We start from the raw sequence: 26,867 nt of genomic DNA, 5'->3' as shown, positions 1-26,867 counted from the left end.
CTTGTCCTGGGCATGGTATCTCCCCAAGACAGCACCAGGGACTCCGTTGTGGGAGATAGCATATTTCCTGCCTGCTCCTAAATTTGTATCAGTGCCTGCATCAGATACAGCCTCTGGACTTCTCCTCTCTCCTTTCTCCAGCGCTACCATCTACCCTACCACTCAGCCATGTAACCTAGGCATTGTCTCTGACTCCATCATCTCTCTCTAGATCCTCCTCTATCAAAGAATACAAAATAAAGAAATTTCAACATCTTTTTATCAGTTGTGATGTCTTGAAAACCTAATAAAAAAGAAAAAAAGAGAGATATAATGCCAGATTGGACATTTGTATCATAAACTACTCTAACTAATGAAAAACCAAGACAGGCAGGAGTTCCCCAGATATGGTCTGAGGATTCATTTGCACAAAGTTCTCGCCAGGTAACAACAGACTCAAATGTGAGAGAGGAATCCTTAGCCACAAATCCATGGGCCCGGACGGGATGCACCCACAAGCACTGAGGGAGCTGGCAGATGTTGTTGCCAGGCCGCTCTCCATCATCTTTGAAAGGTCATGGAGAACTAGAAAGGTGCCTGAGGACTGAAAGAAAGCCAATGTCTCGCCAGCCTTCAAAAAGGACAAGAAGGAGGACCCAGGAAACTACAGGCCAGTCAGCCTCACCTCCATCCCTGGAAAGGTGATGGAACAGCTCATTCTGGATGTCATCTCCAGACATATGGAGGAAAAGAAGGTGATCAGGAGTAGCCAGCATGGATTCACCAAGGGGAAATCCTGCTTAACCAATCTGAGAGCCTTCTATGATGCAACGAGTGGCTGGGTAGATGAGGGGAGAGCAGTGGAGGTTGTGTTCCTTGACTTCAGCAAGGCTTTTGACACTGTCTCCCATAACATCCTCCTAGAGAAGCTCAGGAAGTGTGGGTTAGACGAGTGGACAGTGAGGTGGATTGAGAACTGGCTGAAAGGCAGAGCTCAGAGGGTTGTCATCAGTGGCAGAGTCTAGTTGGAGGCCTGTGGCTAGTGGAGTTCCCCAGGGCTCAGAACTGGGTCCCATCCTCTTCAACTTATTCATCAATGACCTGGACGAAGGGACAGAGTGCCTCCTCAGCAAGTTTGCTGATGATACCAAGCTGGGAGGAGTGGCTGACACACCTGAGGGCTGTGCTGCCATTCAGAGAGACCTGGACAGGCTGGAGAATTGGGCAGAGAGGAACCTCCTGAGGTTCAACAAGGACAAGTGCAGAGTCCTGCATTTAGGGAGGAATAACTCCCTGCATCAGTACAGGCTGGGAACAGACCTGCTGGAAAGCAGCTCTGCAGAGAAGGACCTGGGATTGCTGGTGGACAAGTTGACCATGAGCCAGCAAGTGCCTTTGTGGCCAGAAAGGCCAATGGTCTCCTGGGGTGCATTGGGAAGAGTGTTGCAAGCAGGTCTTGAGGGAGGTGATCCTGCCCCCTCCCGGTGAGGCCTCATCTCGAGTCCTGTGTCCAGTTCTGGGCTCCCCAGGACAAGAGAAAAATGGAGCTCCTGGAGAGAGTGCAGCATAGGGCTATGAAGATGATCAAAGGACTGCAGCATGTGCCCTATGAGGAATGGCTGTGGGAGCAGGGCCTGTTTAGCCTGGAGAAGAGAAGACTGAGGGGGGAATCTTATCAATGTCTACAAATACCTGAAGGGAGGGTGTCGAGGATGGGGCTGGACTCTTCAGTGCTGCCAAGACACCACTGAAGACAAGAGGCAAGCAGGCATAGGCTGAAATACAGGAAGTTCTGCCTGAACGTGAGGGGGAATTTCTTCCCTGTGAGAGTGACGGAGCACTGGAACAGGTTGCCCGGAGAGGTTGTGGATTCTCCTTTTATGGAGAAATTCAAAGCCCGCCTGGATGCAACCATGTCTAACATGCTCTAGGTGACCCTGCTTGAGCAGGGGGGTTGGACTAGATGATCTCCAGAGGTCCCTTCCAACTTTACCCATTCTGCGATCCTGTGACTAACAAAGCAATTTTTCTAGCTTTTGTTCTTCAATGGAGGCCTCCAAATCAGCCTCCTTTTTCTCAGAGTATGCTGTCCCACACTGCAGCACTGAACAAAGTAAAGGGATTACACTATGATTTTGGAAGGCTTCACTTCTGCTTAAGTATTCCGTTTGTCTTTTCTTGCCCTGTCTTCCCTACCACCCCAGCACCCCTTCCTCCATTCCCATGACCTTCCTGCCTGCAACTCCAGTGTCAGGATGCAGTCTTGTTTGTGCAGCACCAGGCAGAATAGCACCTGGTCTCAGCTGGCATCTCAGTATGTTACTGCAGTGTCAGTATCAAACGATGATGGGATTTCAAACTCACATGCCAGCAGCAAGGCACAGAATATACTGTGCCACAGAGATGCCTGTAAAAATGAGATGAAGTAATGCTGGGCCAAAGAATCAGAACCAACAGGGCTGCGCCAAAAAGTCCCAGGTGAAATCAGCTGTACTAGCTCCAGCCAAATGGAGCATCAAAGTCTCAGAGCAACCAATAGAGTGAGGAGAAATGCTCTCACCAGGATTAGATTTCAGTGCCTGGCCAAAGGGAGAGGCGCTCCTGGACTAGAGTGAAGACTTTCTATCTATTACCAGCATGGAATCTGTCCCACCTACATATGACCTTACCTTCCTGGTCTCCACATCAAAGGGCTCTGGGGTGGGAGTCTTGGCTTTCTGGGGGTCCTCCTGGGGCTGGGAGAGTACGCGTGGCAGGGCATGGGGTCTGGATACAGCGAAGTTCATCAGGGGGTAAATCCCATTCCTGTTACAGAGATAGAGAGATGATAACGAGCTGAGCCCTGCACTCTCTTATAGCCTTGATGAAGGTCAGACTTTCAAGGGGTACAGCCACAGCCACTGCCCTGACCAGAGGAGAAGTGACAGTACTGGGAGACAGGCATCATGGTGAAAAGGTACTAGGCCACAGAGCTCACCTCACCACTGACACTGCTGGCCAGCTGCAGCCTAGGCACAGGGAATTGCAGAGGGGGAATGAAACAAATGACTGGGTACTGTCATACAAATAGGAAACTCCACATGTGCTGCAGCACAACTCCTGGCCCTGGTACCACTTCATGCTGCCTGGAGAGTTGTGGATAGAGAGGGCCTGGGGACCAGAGCTGGACAGACACATTACAGGTCAACACATACACATACATATGCAGTGTGGGCTACTTCTCTTCCAGAAACTGAAGCAGCGCCAGGGAATGCTTCTGGACACTGAAACTTGATAATCTGTGGTTTTAAATGGTTAACATGGTTCCTGGCATGGCTGGGCCTAGACCCAGCTGCCCCTTCCCAAACAATACCCCGAAGTTAGTAAGGGCCAGAGTACAGACTAACTGGTATAGATATAATAAGAGGGTCTGGATCTCTGAGGCTGAAGAGATTCACATGCCCAAAGAACAGTATGTGTGATGGAATCCTAGGGACATTCCCACAACCCACCTGACATCCTCTAGGAATTTGTCAAGTTCAAGGAAGGAGACCTCTGAGTACCTAGGAAAGAAACAGGATGGGAAAATCACTGGGGGAAACAGGATAGAAGAGCAGAGTGAAGGACTACTGCCATAACATCAAGATCACCAGACTGCCTACATGCCCTAGTCTGCTGCCTAGGGCTGCTCCAAGATCTCCTTACCAGCCCTCACCTCCACTGTGCTCCAGGCCGACCCTCTCTCCGGATCTCTGCCATCACCATGTTCAGATCCAGCTCCTTTATCTTCTCCTCCACCACGTTCTCTGGCATCAGATCTAGGGAAAAGGGAGAAAGCGGCATTAGCTGGGAGCTCCTGTACATGTGGGCTCTGCAGCACAGTCCCCAGGGAGGATCTGCAAGTCCACTGCTTTCTCTCCAGGTTCTTCTGCATCTCTGGCTGCACAGGGTAGAAAACTGGGAGTGCAAACTCAAATGGAGAATTGTGGTTTCTTCTGGTTACTCACACTGGTTGTTGATGAAGCAGTGTGCTGCCAGCAGTTTAAGAGAATGGACCTCAAAGAGCACCCGGTGGAAGAGCAGGTTATTAGCCGTTGGTCGCTTGTCTGGATTGAGGGTCAAGCACGACAAAATGAATTCCTGAGGGGCAAAAAAGAGGCATGACCTAGAGGCAAAGCAGGACCTTCCCTCTGTTTCATCCCCACTACTGCCAGTCCTCACTCCCTCTCACACTTGCATTTCCCTGGAAAACAGATTTCAGTGGCTGGCTCCCACAGCCAGTAGCCCCAGGCAGGGCAGGCAGCGTACCCACACTGAGAGAATCACCCACTCCTCCTGGAAGCAACAGTGCTCCACAGTAGGCTGTGTGCTGCTGCATATTCAGAAACAATCTAGCCACAAGACCTCTGCTCTCTGCTTGGTCTCATCCGGAGAAAGGAGGATTCTGCAATGAAAACCTAACAGGCAGAGGTGTGTTCTGGCAGCCAACCAGAATCAGCTTTGAGATCAACAACCCAACACGAAAGATGCTGGTAGGAATGGAGAAAGGGCAGACTGAAGGAGCTGTACAGATTCATAACAGTGGCAGGATGGGGCAGATGCTGGCATCTGCCCATTACTGCTCCTTGATTGTAGAAAAGCTGGATGCCCTGCTCTATGCAGTGCATGCTTCTGCATGCTACATCCTGGGGTCTGTCCTCTTTCATTGCTCTGTGCAGTTTCTCTAAGGGCTGTTTGGAATAGACAAAAAGACCAAGCAATGATCAGAGGAAAAGTGACAGGGTGAGGCACTCTCTGAATCAGCTGCTCCTAAAACCATCAGAGGCAAACAGTGAAGCCATTGTGCCTGATGCTAAGGGTACAACTGAAGAAATACCTTGTAAGCTAAGGCAGACTACTGCATAAAGAGGGATAGGACTTATTATGGGATGCCTAGGGAAATTCTAAGATAAAACAAGAATTTGAGATTTTACAAACTTATTGTGGGATGCTTCAGGGAAGAGAGCAAGGAGGAAAAAAGCAGGGATCAAATTGGGTCTGGGAAGAAAATGGAGAGGGATAAAAGTTGCTAGCTGCCTGTAAGCAGGCTGCTAGTCAGTACTCTTGTCTAGCTGAGCCCTACATCTGATCACCTCAGTCTATTCTTTTTTTTTTTTTTTTTAATCAACCACTATTCATAAGTATTTAGTGTAAATTTGCTCTCTATTCCATGTGAATGTGCATGTGAGATTCTCCAGTGATTTTCAAGCTGAACTAACTGGTAAGTAGAATGAAAGGTCTGGAGCAGGCAGATGCCAGAGAGAGACCATAGGTCTGACTCAGTAACAGAGAGACATGTGGGACAGAGGGCTGAGAGAGATTTCCCTGAGCATTGATTCTCAGACACAGGAGCCAGCTCTTTGTGCTGTCTGTTTATGTGAGTGCCAGTAAACACTGTCCCCCAGTCTGTGTTGAGCTGCTTCTGGCTGGCTGTGCCTGTACAGAGTGTATGGGCGTGCGTATGTGCGCATGTGCACCTGTTGGGAATCTGCACTTAACTTCACTACTGGCAGGACTGGGAAACAGCAGTAAGGACAAGCCTCTCATCTTTACCAGCCCAGGAGATGAGGAAACCCTCTGTCCTTCAGTTCATGGGATCTGACTACTTTTTTGTGTGGTATACCATTTCTCAGCAGTGGTTTAACCTCGTGCTTTGTCCTGAAGCACCCAGCAATGTCAGGCTGCCTCCATTGGGATGCTGAGGGCAGGACATTCATGGGAATTTTTACACCCTACGAAGGATGACTGAGACCCATCTCCGTCCCTGAGGCTCAACCAGCTGCGCTTACCCGCATGTTGGGATCATCCAAAGAACGTCGTGCCCGCATGATTGCCTCCTCTGAGACCCGTGTGTCCCCATTGGTCTGGATCTCCAGCACTGCCATCTGTGGAAGGAGTACAGCTGTGTCTCCACGCAGCCAGCCCAAGCCAGTTCGTGAGAGCTTCCCAAAGGGACTTTCCTCTAGCAGGGAGGCAGTTGTAGCACTACTTGCCAGGACACACAACCAGGTCAAGCCTGTCTCAGACCCTGATCATGACTCTGGACAGAAGGTCCAGATCGCCGGGGCTCCCCAGAGATCACTGGCTGCTGTCTCTCTGCCCTTGGAGCCCACTGCCCATCTACACAATGCTTCAGTCTGCTTTTGTGTTCCTGGCAGGGTGGACACCAGGGGCTGCTCTCTGGGCACCACACAGGAGGGTGGGCAGTGCAGATGGTACCCACAGCCCCGCTTGCCAGTCCCTGTCAGCTGGTGCAGATTGCAGCGAACAGCAGTTCTTGCCTGGCAGCACATGTCCTCTTGGGGGCAGCCTGGTCTGTCCCTGCCCTCGGTGCCATCCCTTCCACAGGAGGGAAAGGGAGTGATGGCTGAGACGCACCAGCTGAATGCAGGACAGGGTGAGCTAAGCCTGTTGCTGTTCCCAGGGCAGAGCGGGCCACAGTAGCAGGAAATGTTCCACTGAACCCAGCAGTGATGTCTCTGACACTGTGAGGAAGCCCTCAGCTCAGAGTGAGGTGGGGAAAAGGCAGGAAGACTGCTTGGGGAGCTCCCCATGCCACACAAAATCCCCAGCAGGTTTAGCTGGAACAAATCCACCTTGCTCTGAAACCAGGGACCATGTTCAGTTCCCAGATTTTGTAGTAGTCCTGCTCTGTACCTCCAGTGCACACATCCCAAAGGAGAAGATGTCCACAGCAGTCCCATCAGCCTTTTCTGCAAAACCAAGCCAGAACCATATCAGACCAGAGTTCCAGGCCAGTACCCACTCAGAATAGGGGCATCTGCTTGCCTCATCCCAGCACACAACTCTCCTTCCACACTCCTGCCCTCATCCCTGCACACCCATGACTCTCTGTTCATGCCTCCCACTCCCACTTCCTTCCTCTGTCCCCTAGCATACATTTGTTCTCAGTTACCTACACACACCTTTCTCTTTTACTCCCCTCAAGATGAGGAATCACATCATGAACTTGCATACGGCATAAAGATTCTTTACTCTGGTTTTCCCCTCAATCATTGTAACATTTCACACATTTTTTGAGTGTTGCTGAGCCATAAGCTGACCTTTCCTGAGAACTATCCATGGTCATGCTGAGATCTTGTTCCTAACCAGTAATTGCTAACATAGAGGCCATTACCATGTAGGCACCACTGTTTTCCCCACATGCATAGTTTTGCACTAATCAACACTGAATTTCCCCTACAATTTTATTACACAGTCATCCACTATCATGAGATTTTTTGTGACTCATGGCCAACAGCTTTAGTTATGAATACACTGAAAAATTCTGTATTGCAGCTGTATTGCAGGCACTTACTGCTCCTATATTTTGCACATCACTGCTCCTCCACTTCTCTCTAGGTACTCACTCTGCCTGTATTCCCCCCTCAGACAGACCCTGCACTCACGGCCATACTCCGGGGGAAAGAAATGCAAGTTGCGTAGCTCTTCTCTCTCAATCCTGATGGGGCTTCGAAGATCGTCTGGGAGGGCTGTGTTGGGGAGCAAAAAATATTCTGACTCACAACTCTTCTCTTAAGCTATTTCCCCATGGCTGTAAGCACAGGTAGGGGCTCCAAGGTAGCAGGAAGCTCTGTGTTTGCTCCTGCCCATGCAGACCACCCACGGAGCACTTGCTCCCCTAAGAGATCCTGCTGCACCCTCAACAAGAGCAGCAATTCCCTGCAGAACAAAGGTCCTTCTATCTGCAGAGCACCAGAAGCACTCCTTGGTACTGCAGTCCCTCACAGGTGAAAAGATCCCCAGGGCCCAATGGGTGAAGAAAGGAGAGGTGGGAGAGGACCACTCACCATTTGCAAATACCCTGTGCCAGACTGCCAGTCAGTGCCAATCCAGAACCAGAAGAGCAAGAAGGATATGGAAGAGATGACAAACAGAAGAGAAGGGTCACTCTAAACCATGCACAGGTGATGCACACAACTTCCTGAGGGATCCTGCAAGTCTTGCCTCAGGCAGAACCCTTCAGCTCTTTGCAGGTCATCATATACCCATATACCCCAGCACTTCCCTGACCTCACATCTCTTACAGGTGTGACAGCTTCTTCTTGTTGACTCTTGCATGATGCAGCCATCAGCATTTGGAGTTGTGGGCCTGAGAGAGCTGCAGCTTCCTACCTGAACCAATCTTTATGAGCCCATTGTGCTGGATGAAGATGGTGTCACTTGTGAGGTTGCCATGGATGATGGGAGGGTCACAGGAGTGCAGGAAGCTGCGGAAAGCACAAAGCCGCCCTGCGCATGTTATCAGTGTCCAGGTCAGCAAGAAACATGATGGCTGATGGCACAGGTGAGAGCAAGCTTACCTGAGGGCAGAAAGGATCTGAGTGCACCAGCGCTTCCAGGCCTAGAGAAGACACCAGAGCTCCCAGTCAGACAGAGGCACCCATCAGAGCCCAGAAGTCCCCAGCAGCTGCAGCAAGATCATTCCAACCTATTATCCATTAATCAGGGAAAGCAGCCCTCCATTAGCCCTGGGAAGGCTATTACTTAAAGATGAGCCACACTGTGTCCCAGCCACAATGGTCTCCTTTGCAATCCCTGTTCAGAGAATACTAGCAAAGCCAAGAACTTCAGTGCTATGATCGTCATTTGGCAGAAGAGTTCTCCTGAGCACAAAACCCCAGCTGGGAGCATAGACAGACACATTATGTAGAGGGGGCAAAGGCTGGCTGTGGTTAGGGGGTCCCTGCACATGATTTGTACACACAGATATGAGCAAACCCTTTAAATGCCAATAGTGAGTCCCAGTTATAAAAGTGCATATCTGCACTGCTGAGGTACTGAACCCAACCTCTTGGCAGGGCTTGCAAGCTCAAGCACAGTGCCCCCAGAATAGTCACTCAGCTCCTCCATCACAGTCAGCTGAGACTGGCCTGCAAAATCATTAGTCAGACCTAAACTGACCAGGCTTTGCAAATGAAACTTGTTCCTTCTGCCCAAGCTACAACCACACCACAAGCCCCCCATTCCTCACTGAAAGGGAGCAGAGCCTCCAGAGATGTGATGCTGCTCTAGGCGCACTCAGCACTTCACTGCAGCACACTGCAGCACCAGCTGACAAGTTCCTCCTTCTGAGGGTCAGATCCCAGCAGCGTACAGTGGGTTCTGCGTAAAGAGGCCACAGGCCAGTTTCTGAGAATCAGTGAGCTTCCCCAGGGAAGCTCTGCTCTCACTCTAACCCTAACCAACTCCAGAAGAGAGAGTCTCTGTGCAGCTCAGTGCGTAATCATACACATTTGTCCTGCCTTATAAAAGACCTCTCTTCCAGTGGGCACGGAGCTACGCACTTCACCTGGGACACCCAACCTCCCAGGCTTGTGCTCCCAGCAAAACCTACCCTGGCATTCATGGCCTTGTGGTTTTTCTTGGTTTTCTTCAGGAACTGTTTCAGACTCCCTGAGGACACATACTCTGTGATGAAGATGACCTGGGAGGGAAGGGAGATGTCCTTGGCTTTGTAGCCGCTCTGCAGAAGCAGAACCTGTGCATGGCCCACAAGGCTCCATCAGCAGCTGGCTCACAGGCCTAAGCCCAGCACAGGGTCAGACTTGGCTGCTCACCGCAGCTTCCCTGAAGGAAGGAAGGAGATTCCTAGGGACTGGGATGAGCAGCAGGTCCTGTGTGATTCACACTGGCATTCCTCCCACACCCTAGTGCTTCCCACAGTCCTCCATACCCGCGCCTTTGAGTCTTTCACATCCAGCCAGTATTTGTGAAGCTTCACAATGTTGGGATGATCCACAAGCACCAGCTGCTCGAACATGGTCTTGATCTTCTCCTGTAGACAAAGAGGGAGACAGATGAGGGCAGCAGCAGCAAGTGCCAAGGGGTCGAGAAGGACACCTCCAGGAGCAGGGAGCCTGGTGCTGGGGAGAAGGCTGTGCCTGAGGACACAGGAAAAGCTGTTTCCAGGGTACAGAGGAAATATGGAGCTGGCTTTGAAAGAGAAAATAGAAAACACAGAGACATGAGCATAATAGGCTGTGACTAGGACTGTTGACCAAGGTGACTGTGCTGCTGAGACACTGCTAACGATGAGTAACAGAGGGCAGTGCTCTCTGAAGTGGTCAGGGAAAGGAGCAAGCCAGCAGTCTCAGAACACACAAGGAAGAGCAGGCTCTCACAGGGGACAGATCGCTCACCTCATGTGCTTTAAAGGCCTTCTTGTCGGTGAACAGCAGCTCGTTCCACACCACCTCCACACCCTCCTCTGTGTCCATGGCAAGGAAGGTGCTCTGGATCCCCGGCATGTTCCCCTGATTCACCTGCAAGCCACCAAAGAAGGTGAGACAGCCTGACTGAACTCTGTCCATGGCTCCTGGCCCCACAGCAGGCCCAAGCCTCCCAGCTGAAGGGCATGCTGCATGCAGCCGAATTGCCTCTTTATTACCTGCTCCTGCAGGGATTCCTGTCTACAGCAGAATCTGGCTTGGACAGGATGGGCAGAGCGAACACCTTGACCTGCTACCTTTTTTTGTCCTGCCCTTGGGAATAGACAGCTTGGAGGTTGGCTCTTCGCACAGCAATGGGCACTATGTCCCCAGGACATGACGGGTTGAAGAGAACCAGCAATTCAGGCAGTTCCCATGCCAGCCCCTCTCTTGGCCCTTTTGTGAAATCCAGGGAGATGCTGGCTGCTGCCGTCACCTCCTAGCCCTGCTCCTGCACAGGGATGGGGCACTGGGACGGCCTCAAGCCCTAGACAGCTGAGCCAGCAAATGAGGTGGGCAGGCCAGCTGTGACAGCAGACCTGCGCTGGGCCAGGCAAGGGTGGCCAATGGGGGGTCCTGCCACACACCAGGGTGGCTGCACTTAGCAGCACCAGGTGAGTGACACCAACCCACTCACACTGCACGTGGCGAATCAGAAAGTCCAGACAAACCAAAGCCACAATGTCACTCTCGTAACATCTCAAGGTGTCTGGGGCCAAGCTCACCATGCCCAGGGTCTGTCACATGAGCTCCCATCCCCAGAGGCCAGAGCTGCACTGCAAATGTCACCTCTGCGAGCTGCATCCAGCAGGGACCTGGTCCATGGCAGCCCAGTCCCTGTACTGGGTCTCTGAGGTAGCTGACTCATGGGCAGCACCTCCCAGCAGTGCCAGACTGTAGGTCTCCAGGCCAATGGCGATCTGGCTCCAGCCCACAGAAAAAGTGCCTGAAAGGCATCTAGTCCCAACAGACATGCAACAACTCAGAGACCACCCTAACCCCAGTAATCTGGTGGGTCCTGCCTCCTGGGAATGGCATATGCTGCTCCCCAAACCACTGTCAGCACTGGAGGCTGAGCCATCACAGACCTGCTTATCCTCCGCAAGAGCATTGCTGCATGGGACCAGCCTTCAGCCACACCTGACCAGCCACTGCCTCTTTCAGCAAGGAGCTCTGCAGAGTCCGTGTGCACCTGTGGAATCCGCAGGCAGCTTTTGCAATCTATGGACAGACTGTGAGATCTGCAAGGTCCACGGGCAGCCTACAGGGCCTGCAAGGTCCCTGGGCAGTCTGCGGGGTCTGCAGGTCCCTGGGCAGCCTGCGGGACCCATGGCAGCCTGGGGCTAGGGCCACTGGGCCCCACTGTTCCTTCAGCTCCTGAAGCTCCCATGAGAAGCAGCACTGCCAGCTCATTCCTCCCAAGAGGCAGTGGCTGTGCAGAGCACTGGGTGCTGGATGAAAAGCGGGATTGTTCAGTGGCTCCCACTGCTGGTACACCCTGTCCCTGCCACCAGGGCTGCCCAGCCATGGCATGGGGCAGCTACAGGCACCAACACAGCTGTGGGAGTGACATGGCTTATTAGGAGGGGATGATGGGGGAGGCCAGCAGCTTGTGGCCCAGCCTCTGCTGGTGGTGCACAAAGCGCCTCTATTACTTGCTCTCCGCTCTTAGTTCCACATGCTCCACACAAAGCCCAGCATAGATAGCTGGGATGCAGCCAGCCAGCCCAACTCAGGGTCACACTTCCCAAATGTGCTCCCAAAACTTGAGGTCACCAGGAGCCTTGGGACCTGGCCAGCAAGGTGGGGATAGCAAACAGCTGCCAGGCTCAGCCTTGCTGATCACAATATCCCCAGCACATCCCAATGGCCTTCCAGTACTCCCAGTGCTACACAGTCAGCAGGTTAGCAGCCAGCAAGGGGCAGTGCTGGGGGTACAACTGGTGGGGATGCATGCTGCTCTCCTCCTGTCAGGCAGTCATGCAAGCTGCCATGAGCCCCATGGCACCAGGCCCCAGAGGAGCCAGTGCTTGACGTCCAGAGCGAAGCGGACGCTGGAGGGAAGGACTGAGTGACATGGAGCTTTGATGAGAGCTGCTCGTGCCCGATGTCAGGCTGGTGGCCTTGGCACACAGGCTGCGCTAGGTGGGAGGGTGGTGGGGCTGGGTGTTTAAGACCCAGAAGAACAGTGGACCTCTCAGTGTCTGGGGGGCTCTGGTGCTCAGTGAAGGGCTCTGGATGGGATTGCAAGGGAAGAAACCCTCCTTGCTCTGCACAGAGCTGTGAACATGCTCAGTCTTGTGCTGAATGAGAATGAAACAAGCATTGAGCAGCTGTCCTGTGCACTGAGCTCTGAGACTGCATTAATAAATAAACATTGCATTGTAATTGCACAACTGACTGAGAGCAAAAGGAACGCGACACAGGTCACCTTGGCCAGCTCACATTATGACCTTCAGCGCTTCACTCTGCCTCAGCATGCTCATACATAGGCAGATCCTACATGGAACTGGACTAACAAGCAATACTCTAGAGCAGGACAGGGAAAATTCCCAATTCAGCTGCTTCAGAAAAGCCCTGGGAAGGAGCTGAGACCAGCCTCAAGAGATCACCGGGGAGAAGAAAGTGAAGGTTTACAGAGGATCAAATTGCATCTTACAGTAAATCACTCCCTTTTGCAGTTTTCACATGAACAAGGTCTGAAATAGTCCAGAGAAAAAGACCAAGTGATACAGCCCACAGGCCTTGGGCGAGCAGCTGCTAAATACAAGCGGCAAGGGACTGGTAAGAGGGAGGTGGATGTTTCCTCTGCTACCGGGATTCAAACCTAATTTGGTGAACAAAATAAGGCAAAGGTGGATTATCACCCTTCTTGGGCTGTGCAGAGAAGACTGTGGGGAGGCCTGGTGGTGGCCCTGCTGGCACAGTGGAAGCTGCTGTTCTTTGGCTTCTCCGCAATGCCCTGCGCGAGTCCTTTGGGATGGCCACTACGGTGCACCAGCCTCAGTGGGATGCCCAATGGTCCCTCTGCCCTGCCCACATGCCCCAAATGCCCTTTCAACAGAGAGAGACCTACCCTCCTTCAGCAGTTACTTTACACAATACATTTCCAAAGTTTGGCATGAATTTACTACTTTGTCTCCAGGGTAACAGAGCAGGGTAAAGCCCCAGCACTCAACCCCGATTAATGCTGAGCAGGATGGGTCATGTTACCACCCTTAGCTCCCTTGGCTCTTTAATGCGACTGAAAAGCACACAACAGACCCTGCTGGGAACTTGGGCTTGGACCGGGCACCTTTATGCACAAGCGAAGGATAATCTGGAGGTGGCTCAGAAAGGAGCCAGCGACATTAAAAGAGCTCACTCTGCCAGCCTTGGCAGGGACCACAGGGAAAAACAAGAGCAGGCTGCGAGATCAGGCTGGGATGAGTGCCAGGAGGGAGGTGACAGCCAGCAATCCTATGGGACTGGCCAGGGAGCTGGCATCAGGGGCACAGACGGGTTGCGTGGGGGCTCATGGGCCAAGGCTGAAGGAGCAAGCGGAATGGCAGCGGCATGCGTGCAGGTTACCACTGGTGTCCCTGCTCCCTACAAGACTGGGGGGTGAGACAGAGTACCCACAGAGAAGGACATCATGGGTCCTCCTCACACCCTGAGCCCACACAACTCCAAGGCATAAACATGCAGAAACCAACAGAAATGCAGAAGGACTGCCAAGGAGGCGAGAGAGCAGGCTGCCCAAGCTGGAGGAAGTGATCTGAGGTGCTAGGGATGTATGAGGAGGTCAGCCCAAAGCCGCTGTGCATCCCAAGGAGAAGCAGGCCTGGAAAGAAGAGGACGAAACCTCTTTAGATAATCTATTTTTAGGACTGCTGCAGAGCCAGAGACAAGAGGAAAGATAAAGTTTGGGGTATCAATGGCCCATGAGCGTGCACAAGAGCATGGCAGTCTCTTAAAGCCTGTACAGTGGCTCTATCGTGCTTTCCGAGCAGTGGTCTGGTTCCTGCCTGCCTCACTGAGTATGGATCATAGAATCAGTAAGGTTGGAAGGGACCTCTGGAGATCATCTAGTCCAACCTCCCTGCTCAAGCAGGGTCACCTAGAGCATGTTAGACAGGGTTGCTTCCAGGTGGGCTTTGAATCTCTCCATAAAAGGAGAATCCACAACCTCTCTGGGAAACCTGGTCCAGTGCTCTGTCACTCTCACAGGGAAGAAATTCCCCCTCACCTTCAGGCGGAACTTCCTGTGCTTCAATTTCTGCCCATTGTCTCTTGTCCTGTCACACGGGACAACTGAAAAGAGTTTGTCCTCGTCCCCTTGACACCCTCCCTTCAGGTACTTGTACACACTGATAAGATCCCCCCTCAGTCTTCTCTTCCCCAGGCTAAAGAGGCCCAGCTCTCGCAGCCTCTCCTCATATGTTCCAGCCCTCTAATCATCTTTGTAGCCCTACACTGGACTCTGTTCAGTAGCTCCATTTCTCTCTTGTCCTGGGGAGCCCAGAACTGGATGCAGCATTAGAGATGAGGCCTCCCCAGGGCTGAGGAGAGCAACAGGATAACCTCCCTCAACCTGCTGGCAACACTCTTCCCAATGCACCCCAGCTGACCATTGGCCTTCCTGGCCACAAGGGCACATTGCTGGCTCATGGTCAATCTGTCACCCACCAGCACTTCCTGCTGGTCCTTCTCTGCAGAGCTGCTCTCCAGAAGGTCAGCCCCCAGCTTGTACTGGTGCCTAGGATTATTTCTCCCTAGGTGCAGGACTCTGCACTTGTCCTTGTCGAACAAGAATTGGGCTCCTCTCTGCCCAATTCTCCAGCCTGTCCAGGTCTCTCTGAATGGCAGCACAGCCCTCTGGTGCGTCAGCCACTCCTCCTAGCTTGGTATCATCATCAAACTTGCTGAGGAGGTACTTTGTCTCCTCATCCAGGTCACTGAGGAATAAGTTGAACAGGATGGGACCCAGTACTGAGCCCTGGGGGATGCCACTAACCACAGGCCTCCAACTAGACTCCATGCTACTGATGATGACCCTCTGAGCTCTGCCTTTCAGCCCGTTCTCAACCCACCTCACTGTCCACTCGTCTAACCCACAGTTCTCCAGGCACAGAAGAGTGAGCATCTTTGCTGAGCTGGGCAAGGGCATCAAAGCCTGTCCAGTCACATGGTGACATTAGGAACTCATTGATATCACAGATCACAACCTCCAACACAACCCCTCTGCTAAGGCAGCAGTGCCACAGAGCACAGATGCTTGGTCACTGCTAACAGGAAGAGGGTTAGCAGTGCATGGAGATGGCAGTGCTCACTGCATGCAGTTTATCTGACACCTCATGTCATTGGGACATTTTATCTCCCGTGGTGCATGGAACTGGCAGGATTTGCTGGGGCCACAAGGCTGGGCAAGGAACACTAAGTGCCTGGGAGAGCACCTCTGCAAAGTGAATCCCACCCTGGCATTCTGCTCTAGGATCTCATAAACCTAGGTGACACCGAAGACTGTGGCTGGGGTCCTCAAGGGACTTCTTTTCAGGTTACAGTTACCATGGAGGTGCTGTTAAGGCTGTGGTGATGCAACTCTGGGGTGGAGGCTGCACTCCTCCCTTCAGCTTTCCAGGCTGTGTAACACACAGGGCAGAGGCTGGCTGCTGCAATATGGAAATCATTTTAAAACTATGCAACAGGAGGAGGGAAAAATGTTAAGAGGGATGAGGAGGCACTCTGGGACCTGTACTGTTTCCTTCAGTTCACCGAGCAGCAGAGAAAATAAATAGCACAGCACAGAGAACCACCCTGGGAAAGCTGGAGCATGTCCTGCAGGAGTAGCAGCATGGAGGCAGTGTGCAACTGACGGGCAAGGGGGATTCATTCACTGATCTGCTGTGCATGTAAGCACTTCTCTGGGTGAACAGTTGACATTCAGGCCCACATCCTGAGCAGAGAGCACTTTGCCCAGGGTTTCAGAGGCTCAGCGGCAGATCTCGGAGCTGTCTGCTTCCAGGACCCGTGTTTCAGGCACCCAAACTGCCACCAGCTGCTCCCTTGTCCTCAGTGGGTAGGCAGGGAACAGATCTCAGCAGCCCTGAGATCCTCAAAGGAAGTACAGGAAGCAACCCAATCCTTAACCTCGCTGGGCTGCTGGCTGGAGTCCAGCTTGTGGCAGGATAGCCCCAAGGCTAGCTGTGACATTAGAACCAGCTGGGTAGTGTTCACATGGTGTCCACCCATATTGCTATCTCCAGTCCACGGCAAAACAACAGATCCAGCCTACGAAGTCCTGTGAGTGTAGGAGGAGGGCTGAGGATCTGCGGTGCCAGATAAACCTGTTCTCTTTGTGTGATCATGTTACACAATCAGCAGGTGAAGGGAAAATATGAGATGGAAAATATTTTGATTTCAGTGAAGTATTTGATCCTACCTCTCACAAAAACATATTTTCAGCATTAATTCAGACCAAGGTAGATACAGGGCTAATACACAACCAGCTGGAGAGACCTAGCTGAACAGGGATGGTGGAATTCAGTCTACAGAGCAGGGATGTAACAGCAAGGGTTAGCGTGAACTTTGCTGTGGTTTAATGTTTTCTGCAGAATTGTGGAGAGACAAATGTTGCAAATACTATAAATGACACCCACCCTCAGCAACACTGAAGGAGGAGTGAACCTCAGAGGAGAAGAGCAACAGAGTTACAGGCAGAAAGCACGAAGCAGCAATCCATCAGGAAAAAAAAAAGAAAAAAAAAAAAGAAAGAAACCACCAGATGCCTGGCTCCCCTGCAGGTAGGGGAGAATGAGAGAGGGAAATATGTACATGTCAAACTCAACAGGATGCACAGCATCAAAGATTTAAACACTCACTGCACCCAACCCTTTCCCAAGAAATCTATCCATCCCCAGGAGACACCATGCCTGTCAGTCAGTGTGACCAGGGAGGACACTGTTTAGTATCTGGAGACGGGAAGAGGAAGCTTCTTCAAACAGGATCTGGAGCAGAAACACAGCCCCCCTGCCAGCCTGACCCCTCTGCTTTTGGGTGGGAGGGCTATGAGTTTCTTTCCTTTCTCTCTGGACCCATGCTTGCCTTTCCCTTTTGCCTAGCAGCTGCTGGAGCAACCAACTTGATCCTCATCCTCTCCTTCCATTGCTGGAGAAAGGGAACAGAAGTGTATTTTCCCACTGCGCAGGTAAGACCCGAGAGAGGTCCTGCACAGTGAAGACAGCGCAAATGTTATTCCCTAGACAGATGATGTATCATTTCACATAAGCCTGCCTGGGGACAGGGACTGCCCAGGAAACAGCGCAATAGGAAGCCAGATTGCAGGGAGCTATTTGCTTTACCAGGGCACTGCACACTCCTGGAAGGGAGATATGAGCCTATGGTCTGCCAGAGCTGCACACTGTCCAGCCACCCGCTCTGCTCTCTGGCTAAACTGCATCTTGGAAATTTCCTAGGAGTGTTGCTAAAACCTTTGTAAACACCATCAGATCACCTGCTCAGAGCCAGCAGCCCAACAGTCAACAGGTCACAGCAGGTGCTACAGATGGCTCTGCAAAATAAAGTAAAAAAAGAGGCAAGAAGCCTTGCCACCAGCCTGCCCTTGGGCACCAGGAAAGTGAGCAGAGCCTAGACAGGGCCAGGATGGGAACGTGAAGGGAGAATAGGAGGTGTTAGAGGACAAGCTGCAACCCAAGTTCTCCATCTCATTGCTGCAGGCCTGCTATGCCCACTGGTCTGGGCTGAGGACAAATGCCCAGTGATGGGTTTTGGATGCTAATCAAGAAAGTAACGAACTGAGTTGGCTGATCATCCAAGCTCATCTTTAAGACAACAAATAGCAACCTCTTTTGAGTCAGATAAGACCAGCGACCAGTTTAAGTTAGCCTAGTTAACAGGCATGTGGTGCAAGTTATCCTGCTGACTGCATAGGGAAGGGAGGTTGCCCTCTTGCTATGCTAGTGCAGAGCAAACCGAGGCTGAATGCTTAAGACATTACTAGCACACTTTCAGCGCAAGATAATGAAAGCATCTTTCTGATCAGCATCTGATTTCTATGGGGGAATGCAAAAACATGGCCGTTCACTTGCTCGCTGTCAAATGTAATCTTATCAAATGGAAAAGGAAATGGATGAGCACTTCATCCTCCTACAGTCTGTTTTGTAACATGAGCATGGGACACCTTCTTTGTCCTAGAAGAAAAATATAATAGTGTCTGGGACTGTGCATGTTCTCTAGTTATATCAGAGGTAAAGCAGGAAGGAGTTGAGGGACAGATAAGGGAAGCCAGTGCAAGTTTGCAAGACTCATACGCAGTATGCCTAGCCACTGTTAACAAAAATACTCATATGGAAAAAATAAATGAAGGGGCCAGAGGAGCTCAGAAAAAAAAAAAAAAAAACCCAAAAAAGAACAACAAAAAAGAAAAAAAAAACAAGAAAGGGAGCAAAATGAATGCCAATAATTTGCATTTCTCTCTTCAACATCCAGTTTGGAGGGAGCACAGGAAGAACAGCCTAGGACCTGCTGAACAGAGTACATTTGGGAGAGAGAGGACACGAAGCAGAACGGTAGTGTCTTAGCAAGGAGTGCACCAAACAGCCCAGAAGCAATGGGCTATAAACAGAAAAGCATTGTGTTGGAGAATATGAATGGAAATCAAAGAGTAGGTTACTGCACAAAAAAGGATGATTTGCTGCACTAAACTTTACCACTTGGCTCACGTCACCTCCCTCCCCATCAACGAGAACAAGGCAGCGGATTGTTATGACCGGGAAAGATCACGATGGATTAAAAGATTCTTGAAATGGAGAAAGTAGCACAGGGACAGCTCACATGAAGCAAAAGGCAGAATAGTTTTCTATGCATTTGCCCACATAAAGTAGAAGGAGAATGTGGAGGACACTAAATCTAGCAAAAATTTTTTGTTTATTGCCAAATCAACAGAATACACACTGAAAAGAGTGCATTATTATCTGCCCAGCAAAGTTCATCTATGAGTGAATTATGCCACTTTAGTTCAAATGATTTCATTTTGCTTTCCCAAATATCCTCAAGTAAAACCACCTGGAATGCCGCACCTGCTATTTAGGGCATAAAGCAAAGCCTTGTGATGATATTAACCTGTCTGATCAGCCCAGTTCAGCAGGTTCACAAGTAAACTCATCCTGGAAAGTTAAACAAACAACACACAAAAGCTGTAAAAGAAAGAAAAAAAAAAGTCATGACAAGGAAGAGCTAAGTCCTTCAACCCCTTCCCTCTGCTCTGGAAAAGCACTCCAGAACAAAACACACTTCAACATATCGCAGAGGTGGTTATCCTCACTGTAAACTGCAAACATAATCGATACCTAAAAAGTCAGGACTTGCTTGCACCTCAACATGTTCAAATCCTTAGATTATTTTTACATATTTTGTTTTCACTTTCTAATCTATGGAAATCTATAACAAAACTACATAAATCTCTGCCTCTTGCAGATTTTTTTAATATAACATTTTCTTTAAAATCTGCTTAAACATTTATTTTTTTCTTTGTTTCCCTTTTTTCCTTCTTCCTTTCTGTGGTTGTAGAAGCTGAAGCTCATAGTTCAAGGCCTCTGTATCACTACACATTCAGTCATTAACCCTTTTGCTAAACAAGGTGACCAAAAGGGGAGTAATTAACTATTTCAAGCAAAATTGTGACCAACTCCATTTTAGCAATCAGCAGCTGGGCTGAGGGTGCCAGCACAGGAGAACAGAGGTACCAGTGGAGAAACAACTCTATAATTCTCCCTTCTCTGCTCACAATTCAGCTCTGCCACAGCAAGCAGGTGCTCACACCAGGGGAAGGGCCCAGGGGACCACAGCATGGACGTGGAGCACACAAGGCCACACGTGTGGAGCGCAACACTTAGTACTGACAAGGCAGTGGCACATGCTGAAATGGACATGAGAGACGCAGGGAAAGCTGTTTAAGGAATGGGCCTTGCCAGGTCTATGTTACAGATTAATGCTGTAGTACCAGCACTCATGAACAACAGAGTTAAACATCTAATGGTCCTAGCATCCTCCTTCTGAATGGATACAGGTTTTGCAAATGCAAACCAGCATGGCTGCATAAAAGTGGTTTGGGGTTTTTTTTGTTTTTTTTTCATAATCAGGTGCTAGAGTTTATCCAGGAAACTATTCAGATGAGGGAACTTGCTGCATACAAAAAGTTTTGCAAAACTATCTTTTAACATACGCAAAAAAAAAGTTTCATTTTCCTTACTACTCTGAGTGGAAAAAGTAAACAAAATCATCAAACTAATGTGAAAATTTATCTTCCTAAATGAAAAGTCTACAGCATCAGGATTCCCTTGCTGCACTTTCACACTTCTGTCAGGGAGGGAAGTGAAGAGGGTAGAAGACAGGTTGTGCTGGCAGCAAACAAGAACTCACTGAAGGATTTAAATGACTGTTTCTGCAAGGAAGCTCTAGAGATACTTAAGGGCACCTACACATAGCTAAAGGATAGAGAAAAAAAGGGGGGAGGGGAGACGCTAAAATAGATGCAGACCAAGGCATAAAATAGAATATCAAAAAAGCCAAACTTTCATCTTAAGAGCCCCCTCCCATCTTAGATTTCAAAAATGACTTGGATTTTGTTATGGTGCAAAACACCAAACCTGCAAGTAATGAATCTGCGTCTAATCTCTGAGTCACTGAAAATAAAGAATTATAAAATAAAAATTAAGCTACTAAGAATAAAATTACTAAAACAGTGTTTGTGGGGCTTTGATGCTGCCCTAAACCAACGGCTAGGCTTTGCCACAGCCACCAGAGCAAATGCAAGCCAAAGACAGTTCTCCACCTCTACCCATTCCTGAAGCTGCAAGGCCTTAGACAGACCAAGTACAGCACCATGGATCCCACAAAGGCCTCAACTGTTGTAGCAAAAGCAAGTTAAAGAGAATATATAGTAAGTCAGCAGGATAGTGAGGAAAAATTCCTATTGGTAAAAATACTTGACATGCTTATGCAGATTAGAATTTCTTTAAAATGGAATAGCCCATTCATCCAGAGCTATTAGGAAATAATATAACAAGAGAGTGTACGATTACAGAACAGCATTTTTTCTTCCTGGTATGTAACTGAAGCACCTACGAACACTCAATAAACTAGCTACTTGCACAGAATTCCCTCCACTTTCATTTGCAATCCCAGGCAGCACTACCAGATCCCTGTTCAAGTTCATGTACGTTTTTTCATGGCAGCTTTACTGATCCTGAACCCTCAAACCTGATGTTTGTCAACCAGGCTGCTCTCCTTTTGGTCACTCACCTGAACACACACTTCTCCATGAAGCATGCCATGCTGCCGAAACTTTGCACAGTAATGCGGATCCAGCAAGTCCCTGGCAGGCCTCTTGTTTTGCAAAAGATGAGATATCTACAGCTTTATAACTCATTCCTGTGATGCACGACTATTGCAAACCACTGACATATATAAGCTTTCTTGACACTTTCTGCTGCCCTGCAACACTTAGGAAAGACCAATCTGTCCTTTGTACCTCTCCTGAGGAATAATTTACTGCAGAGATGGACCACATTGCACAGTCACAATTAGCAAAACATTTGCATGGGAATATCATCAAGTGTTGTGCTCCACATTTCTTTCACCTCTCCCATGTAGTACACCAGCAGACAAACCTCCAGTGGGCTAGTTCCCACCAATTATGCCAATCCAGTAAGCTCCCTTGTCAAAATTAAATGTAAAAATATGTATCTTCAAACGTCACCAATAGGTCAAAATATACTGCGATTGTTTAAACAAGAAATTACCTTCAAAGGACAACCAGAGGTTTCAGACTCTTTTGAAAATACACATCAATCATCAATGATGTAAAAAAATAAAAGGCAGGTCAAATGCAATTAAATTATAAGGTCTCATTCAGCATCTAGACCAAATGTCTCTATGCTGTTGCTGGTTTCTAATATACTATGGAGATCATTTTAAGTCTGCAACTCTAGTCACAGTAGTATCAGGGCATCCTCTGCTGAAAAACTAGTTTCCACATAGCTTTTCTCACCGTCACCTCTTAAGAGTCACCCCAGCAAAGAGGCCACAGGAGAGGCAGGGGGCCGTCAGCTCAGCTCTTGGCACTACCCTGTGCCTCACCTGTGGCTCAAAGTGAGTGTTTGGGAATGATGGAGACTGCAATGCCTACACCTGCTGCTGAGGCTTCGCTCCGGTCGGTGCAGGGGGGGACAGCAGAGGGACAGCTGAGGATGAGTGTCAGAAAAAGCCCATGCCCCAAAATGATAAAGGAGACAACACAAGACAAAGATAAAGCTGGCTCTAACACCTCAGACGTAGCATGCAAGTGGGATCTAAGATTCCAGGAGCACAAAGCACAAGCCAGGAAAGAAGCTGTGGGATTGTGAACATGGTATCAGGGCAGCATGCCAGACCCTGGGACTCACCATGCAAGGCTCACACGTCAGGGTGCGAGACCCCAGCACTCACCATGTGGCATATACACTGCTGCCTGCACACCATGGCTTGAGGCACAGGCACCAAGATGCAGCATGAAAGGTCATCTGCCTCTTCAGTCCTGTCTCCCTTCTATTGGAGTAAGGATCTACCTGCTGCCTTCAGTCCCCATTTCTGGGTGCCCAGGCAGAGGCAGGTAGACTTGGGTTCCTCATTTGGAGGAGAGGGCCCTTATAGCAATGTGGAGGAAAGTCTGGAGGAGAGAGGGCAGGGGAGAAGAGTGCTGAGAGGAAATTTGCAATAGCGTGGTGGATACACTCCAGAAAGGCTCTGCTGAGCCCCAGAGCAGGAAGATGAGCTGTAGGGGTCCAAACTCCTGCCTGGAGAGGAGGTAGCTCCCCAAGTCCTGGAGGTGGTGGTGCACAGCCAGCCCCTGCTATTGCAGTGCCCTGCTATCTAACCAGGAACCAAAGAACCACAGAATAGTTGAATTCGGAAGGAATCTCTGGAGATCAGCTAGTCCAACCCCCCTGCTCAAGCAGGGTCACCTAGAGCACGTTGCCCACGACTGTCCAGGAGTCAAGTCTTGCTCCCGCAGCAGCTTGCAAGCCAGCGACACGTGGTTGCCAGCCGGCACCAGGCGCAGTTCAGGGACCACGGCCAGCGAAGCCCTCGAGGAGCGGGCGGCGCGGCGGGTTCGGCAGCGCCACGACGGGCCCGGCCGGCTCCCCCGGCCGCGCAACCCGCGGCCCCTCACCGCGCACTCGGGGCCGGGTGAGGCGGGGCGCGACGGGGGCCGGCCGCGGGGAAGGGGCCGCGCTCCCCGCCCGGGGCTGCCTCTCTGGCTGGGCAGCTCCCCCCGCCGAGCCGCGGGCTGCCGGCGCGGAGCTGCGCGCTCCGGGCGGGCCGGGTCCCGCGGCAGCCCCTGCCCCGCACGGCCCCAGCCGCGCGGGGGAGGTTCCCGGCCCCGTAGCGCGGCCGCCCGCACCCACCTGCTCGCGGCGCTTCTGCCAGCGCCCGCAGGGGCTCTCCTCCAGGATCTCGCTCTCCTCCTCGCTCTCCTCCTCCTTCTCCTGCGCCAGCCGCGCGTCCGGCTCCGGCACCGCCATCCCCGCGCTGTGCCCCGCCGCGAGCTGACAGCTCCGCCCGCTCCGCCGCGCCGGGCCGGGCCGGGCCGGGCCCGCCCAAGACGTGCGGCCGCGCACGGCCCTCCCCGCCGGGGAGGGGCCGCGCGGAGCCCAGCCCCGGCCCTGAGCCGCGGGTGCTGTCCCGGCCCGGCCCGGCCCGTCGGCGCTCGTGCTGCTGCTCTGGGGGAATCTGGCCTCGGTGAGCGCTGCCCGGGAGAGGCGGCTCCCGACGGGGCGCCTCGGCAGCCGTTCCTGCCTCTGCCACCGACCCCATCCCGTCCCAGCCACCCACCCGCTGGCCCTCGCCGCACCCCGGCCTCTGCCACCCTTCGAATCCTCTCTCAGCACGACATTAGTGTTTCCTCCATCCTTGTAGCGCCCCTTTTCCTTATCTCCATAGTGGCGAATGCTTTCATGTTGCCCTCTTCCCTGAAAAGCTGCTGGTCTGTGCCAGGTACTGGTGTCCTTTGCTGCACCCCAGGTGGAAGCAGCTAGTGGGGCTCCTGTGCCAGCCCAGGCACTCTGTACCCAGGAACCTAATGCCAAGCAAGAAAACTCCCAGATGTTTTCATTCCTTTTGAAAGTTTCTGGCTCTTGCTTGATGTTTTTCTTTTCCTGCGGTCACCTCTGGTTTCTTTTAGAGTATTTGTTATTTGTTCCATCCCAGTTCCATACAAGCACCGGTGCCTGCTTTCTGTTTTGGGAGATGTTCTCTCGCTACAGACCATCACCCTTTTTAGCTGGTGTGGTTAACCCTGAGGGCTGTGGTGAGAGCCATGTGGCACTGGATGAGGAGATGCTGCTGGTGTGAGTCAGGTGTGGTGATGCTGTTCTGTCTCAGCAAGCGAGCATAAATCCCTGCTTGCTGAAACACAATATAAACAAACAAGAGGTGGTTCCTTATGTAGGTGCACCACTGGGTCCTGCCAGGCAGCTGGTTTGACAGCAGGGTACCTAAAGGAAACTGGTACCAACAGCTACAGCCGGGACACTGCGGGGCACTTGGACAGTGCCTGAATTGCTGTTGCCTGCTCCCCATAGCAGATGCTTGTCTGAGCCCACCTGGGTAAATCCCTGCTGGAAAGCTGTCACTGCCAGTGTGAGCCCATGCTGGCCCTAAAAGACCCTGCTCACCAGGCCATGGACTGTGTAAGCACTCCCCAGGGCACAGCCACCTCTAGGACAACAGTTACACTACTCTGCTACCAGTGTTTCAGCTAGGTCCCACAAGTTCCCAGAGTCACCTTGTCCTACGCTTACCAAACAGGGCTTCTAGGAGAGTAAAGCACAGGTTCTTTTCAAGATGGAAGGCAGAGGTTCAGTTGGGAATAAGTATAATAAAAAGGTTAGAACAAAGATAAAATACCACTCCTCAGGATACTTTCCTATCTGTTTACGTTTCCGCAAGTCCCTTTGCACTCCCATTTTATGTAGACTCTGTTTCCCTGTTTCAGCTCTGCCAAATGTAGGTCAATGCAAATGTATATGCTGGGCGGATGGCTTATACTGGGGTTTATCTGCCAGTTTTAACAGACACCCTTCTATAAATAAAAGTTTGGTCCAAACAAAGAAGGTAGGCCAAATGCTGGCTAAAATTATTTTCAACAAGTAACTGGCCAGAGTTAAAAAAACAAAAACAAAAAAAACCCCACAGTGCTTAAAAATGCAAAAGGCAAGAACACAAGAAGAAGATACGTATAGCCAACAGATGACGACACATGGACTAACTGGAGTGAGTCCAGCAAAGGGCCACAAAGATGATGAAGGGACAGGAGCATCTGACACACAAGGAGAGGCTGAGAGAGCAGCGACTGTTCAGTCTGGAGAAGGGAAGGCTCCAGGTGTTGTTAAATCCTGTGATATTTACTGTGGTACCTAAAGCAGAATCAGTACCAGACATTGCAGTTAACATGTTCATAAACAATCTAGAAAAGGGATGAACAATGAGATGACCAAGTGCACCAAGCTATTCAGGATAATCAGCTTGAAAGCTGGGTGTGAAGAGTTGCAGAGACTCGTGCAATACATGAAAGGTATCCAAAGTATGGTCAGGCTTTCACAGGAATTAAATAGCTGAGTGGGGAATATGAAAACAGTACCATAAATGGCACAGAGACAGCACACAGGAATGATTATTCATTATTTCACACAGACTAGAGCTAGAAGTGCTCAATGAAACAGATAGACCAGAATGTTAAAACACATGAATGGGAGTAATTTTTTACTCAGTGTTTCTTGGGTGAAAATTTTAGTAGATGAAACCTTGTGGAATTCATTACCATAGGATGTTTGTGGAGGCAAAAAGTAAAAAAGGATTTTAAAAGCCATTAGGCAAATTTGTGGGAGAAAAATTGATTGAAGGTTATTAAACAGAAAGACACAGATGCATCCTCTGGCTCAAGAGTGCTCTAAGCTGCAGATTGTCAGAAGATGCGAGTCTGCAACACACAAAATATTGCTTGACCCTTGCTCTGGTTCCTGTGTGCTTCCTCTTGGGATCTGCTACTGGCAACTTGCAGTAATAAGATGCAGGGATATGTAAAACTTGGGTCTGACCCTGTGGAGTTGTTCTCATGATGTCTGCTGTTCCAAGCTTTTTTCAAGAGGTGATACTTTTTCTCTTCACGTATTCTTTGTGAAATTTTCCTGTTTTCATATTTATGTGTGCTGGACACATCCTTAGCCAGACATTGCTGTGTCCCTGGATTGACTAAACTTCATGCATAGGCAGCTCATACATAAGTTTTTAAGATTTTTTTTTAGGTATGTAAATTGCAAGCAGCAGCATAAGTTGTTAGGTCCAAGATCTCTGTTAAAATTCAAACATTTGGAGTGAATTGTTGTCAGCTTATGACACCTGGACTTCTTTGGACACATTATGGGAACGAAGCCCTTGCCCAGACAAGAAGCAGAGGTGATATAGGATCAGTAGATACTCCCACAGCATCATACTATCTCTTTATCATCACTGCCCCCTCGTCCCTGCTGCCTCAACAATATCCCTGTGTCCCTCTGCCTCTTCCTTTGCCCCACCATCCTCAATGCCTCATCCACATCA

General features: G+C 50.5%; 1 protein-coding gene across 5 annotated transcripts in view; it reads right to left on the bottom strand.

The window, feature by feature from the left end:
* NRBP2 (nuclear receptor binding protein 2) overlaps positions 1-23,845 on the bottom strand; it is a 32,330-nt gene extending 8,485 nt beyond the window's left edge. For 2 of the 5 annotated variants that reach the window (XM_062570787.1, XM_062570791.1), the window contains exons 1-14: positions 23,675-23,845; positions 10,161-10,283; positions 9,695-9,796; positions 9,356-9,445; positions 8,322-8,362; positions 8,134-8,228; positions 7,809-7,832; positions 7,407-7,490; positions 6,655-6,710; positions 5,787-5,882; positions 3,966-4,098; positions 3,674-3,776; positions 3,471-3,521; positions 2,649-2,784 (exon numbers count right to left, since the gene is read on the bottom strand). In XM_062570787.1, the coding sequence (XP_062426771.1) occupies positions 2,649-2,784; positions 3,471-3,521; positions 3,674-3,776; positions 3,966-4,098; positions 5,787-5,882; positions 6,655-6,710; positions 7,407-7,490; positions 7,809-7,832; positions 8,134-8,228; positions 8,322-8,362; positions 9,356-9,445; positions 9,695-9,796; positions 10,161-10,283; positions 23,675-23,791 (1,251 nt within the window). In that variant the 5' untranslated portion in view covers positions 23,792-23,845. Of the gene's footprint in view, positions 1-2,648; positions 2,785-3,470; positions 3,522-3,673; positions 3,777-3,965; positions 4,099-5,786; positions 5,883-6,654; positions 6,711-7,406; positions 7,491-7,808; positions 7,833-8,133; positions 8,229-8,321; positions 8,363-9,355; positions 9,446-9,694; positions 9,797-10,160; positions 10,284-19,349; positions 19,635-22,715; positions 22,936-23,674 lie in introns of those variants that run through there. The other 3 variants (XM_062570789.1, XM_062570790.1, XM_062570788.1) reach the window with 3 other exon arrangements.
* Between the last annotated feature and the right edge of the window lie 3,022 nt (positions 23,846-26,867).

Source organism: Rhea pennata, chromosome 2, assembly GCF_028389875.1.
Source record: "Rhea pennata isolate bPtePen1 chromosome 2, bPtePen1.pri, whole genome shotgun sequence".
In the NCBI taxonomy this organism is placed as follows: domain Eukaryota; kingdom Metazoa; phylum Chordata; class Aves; order Rheiformes; family Rheidae; genus Rhea; species Rhea pennata.
The sequence above is the reverse complement of the archived record's forward strand: the minus strand, read 5'-3'. Positions and strand labels throughout refer to the sequence as shown.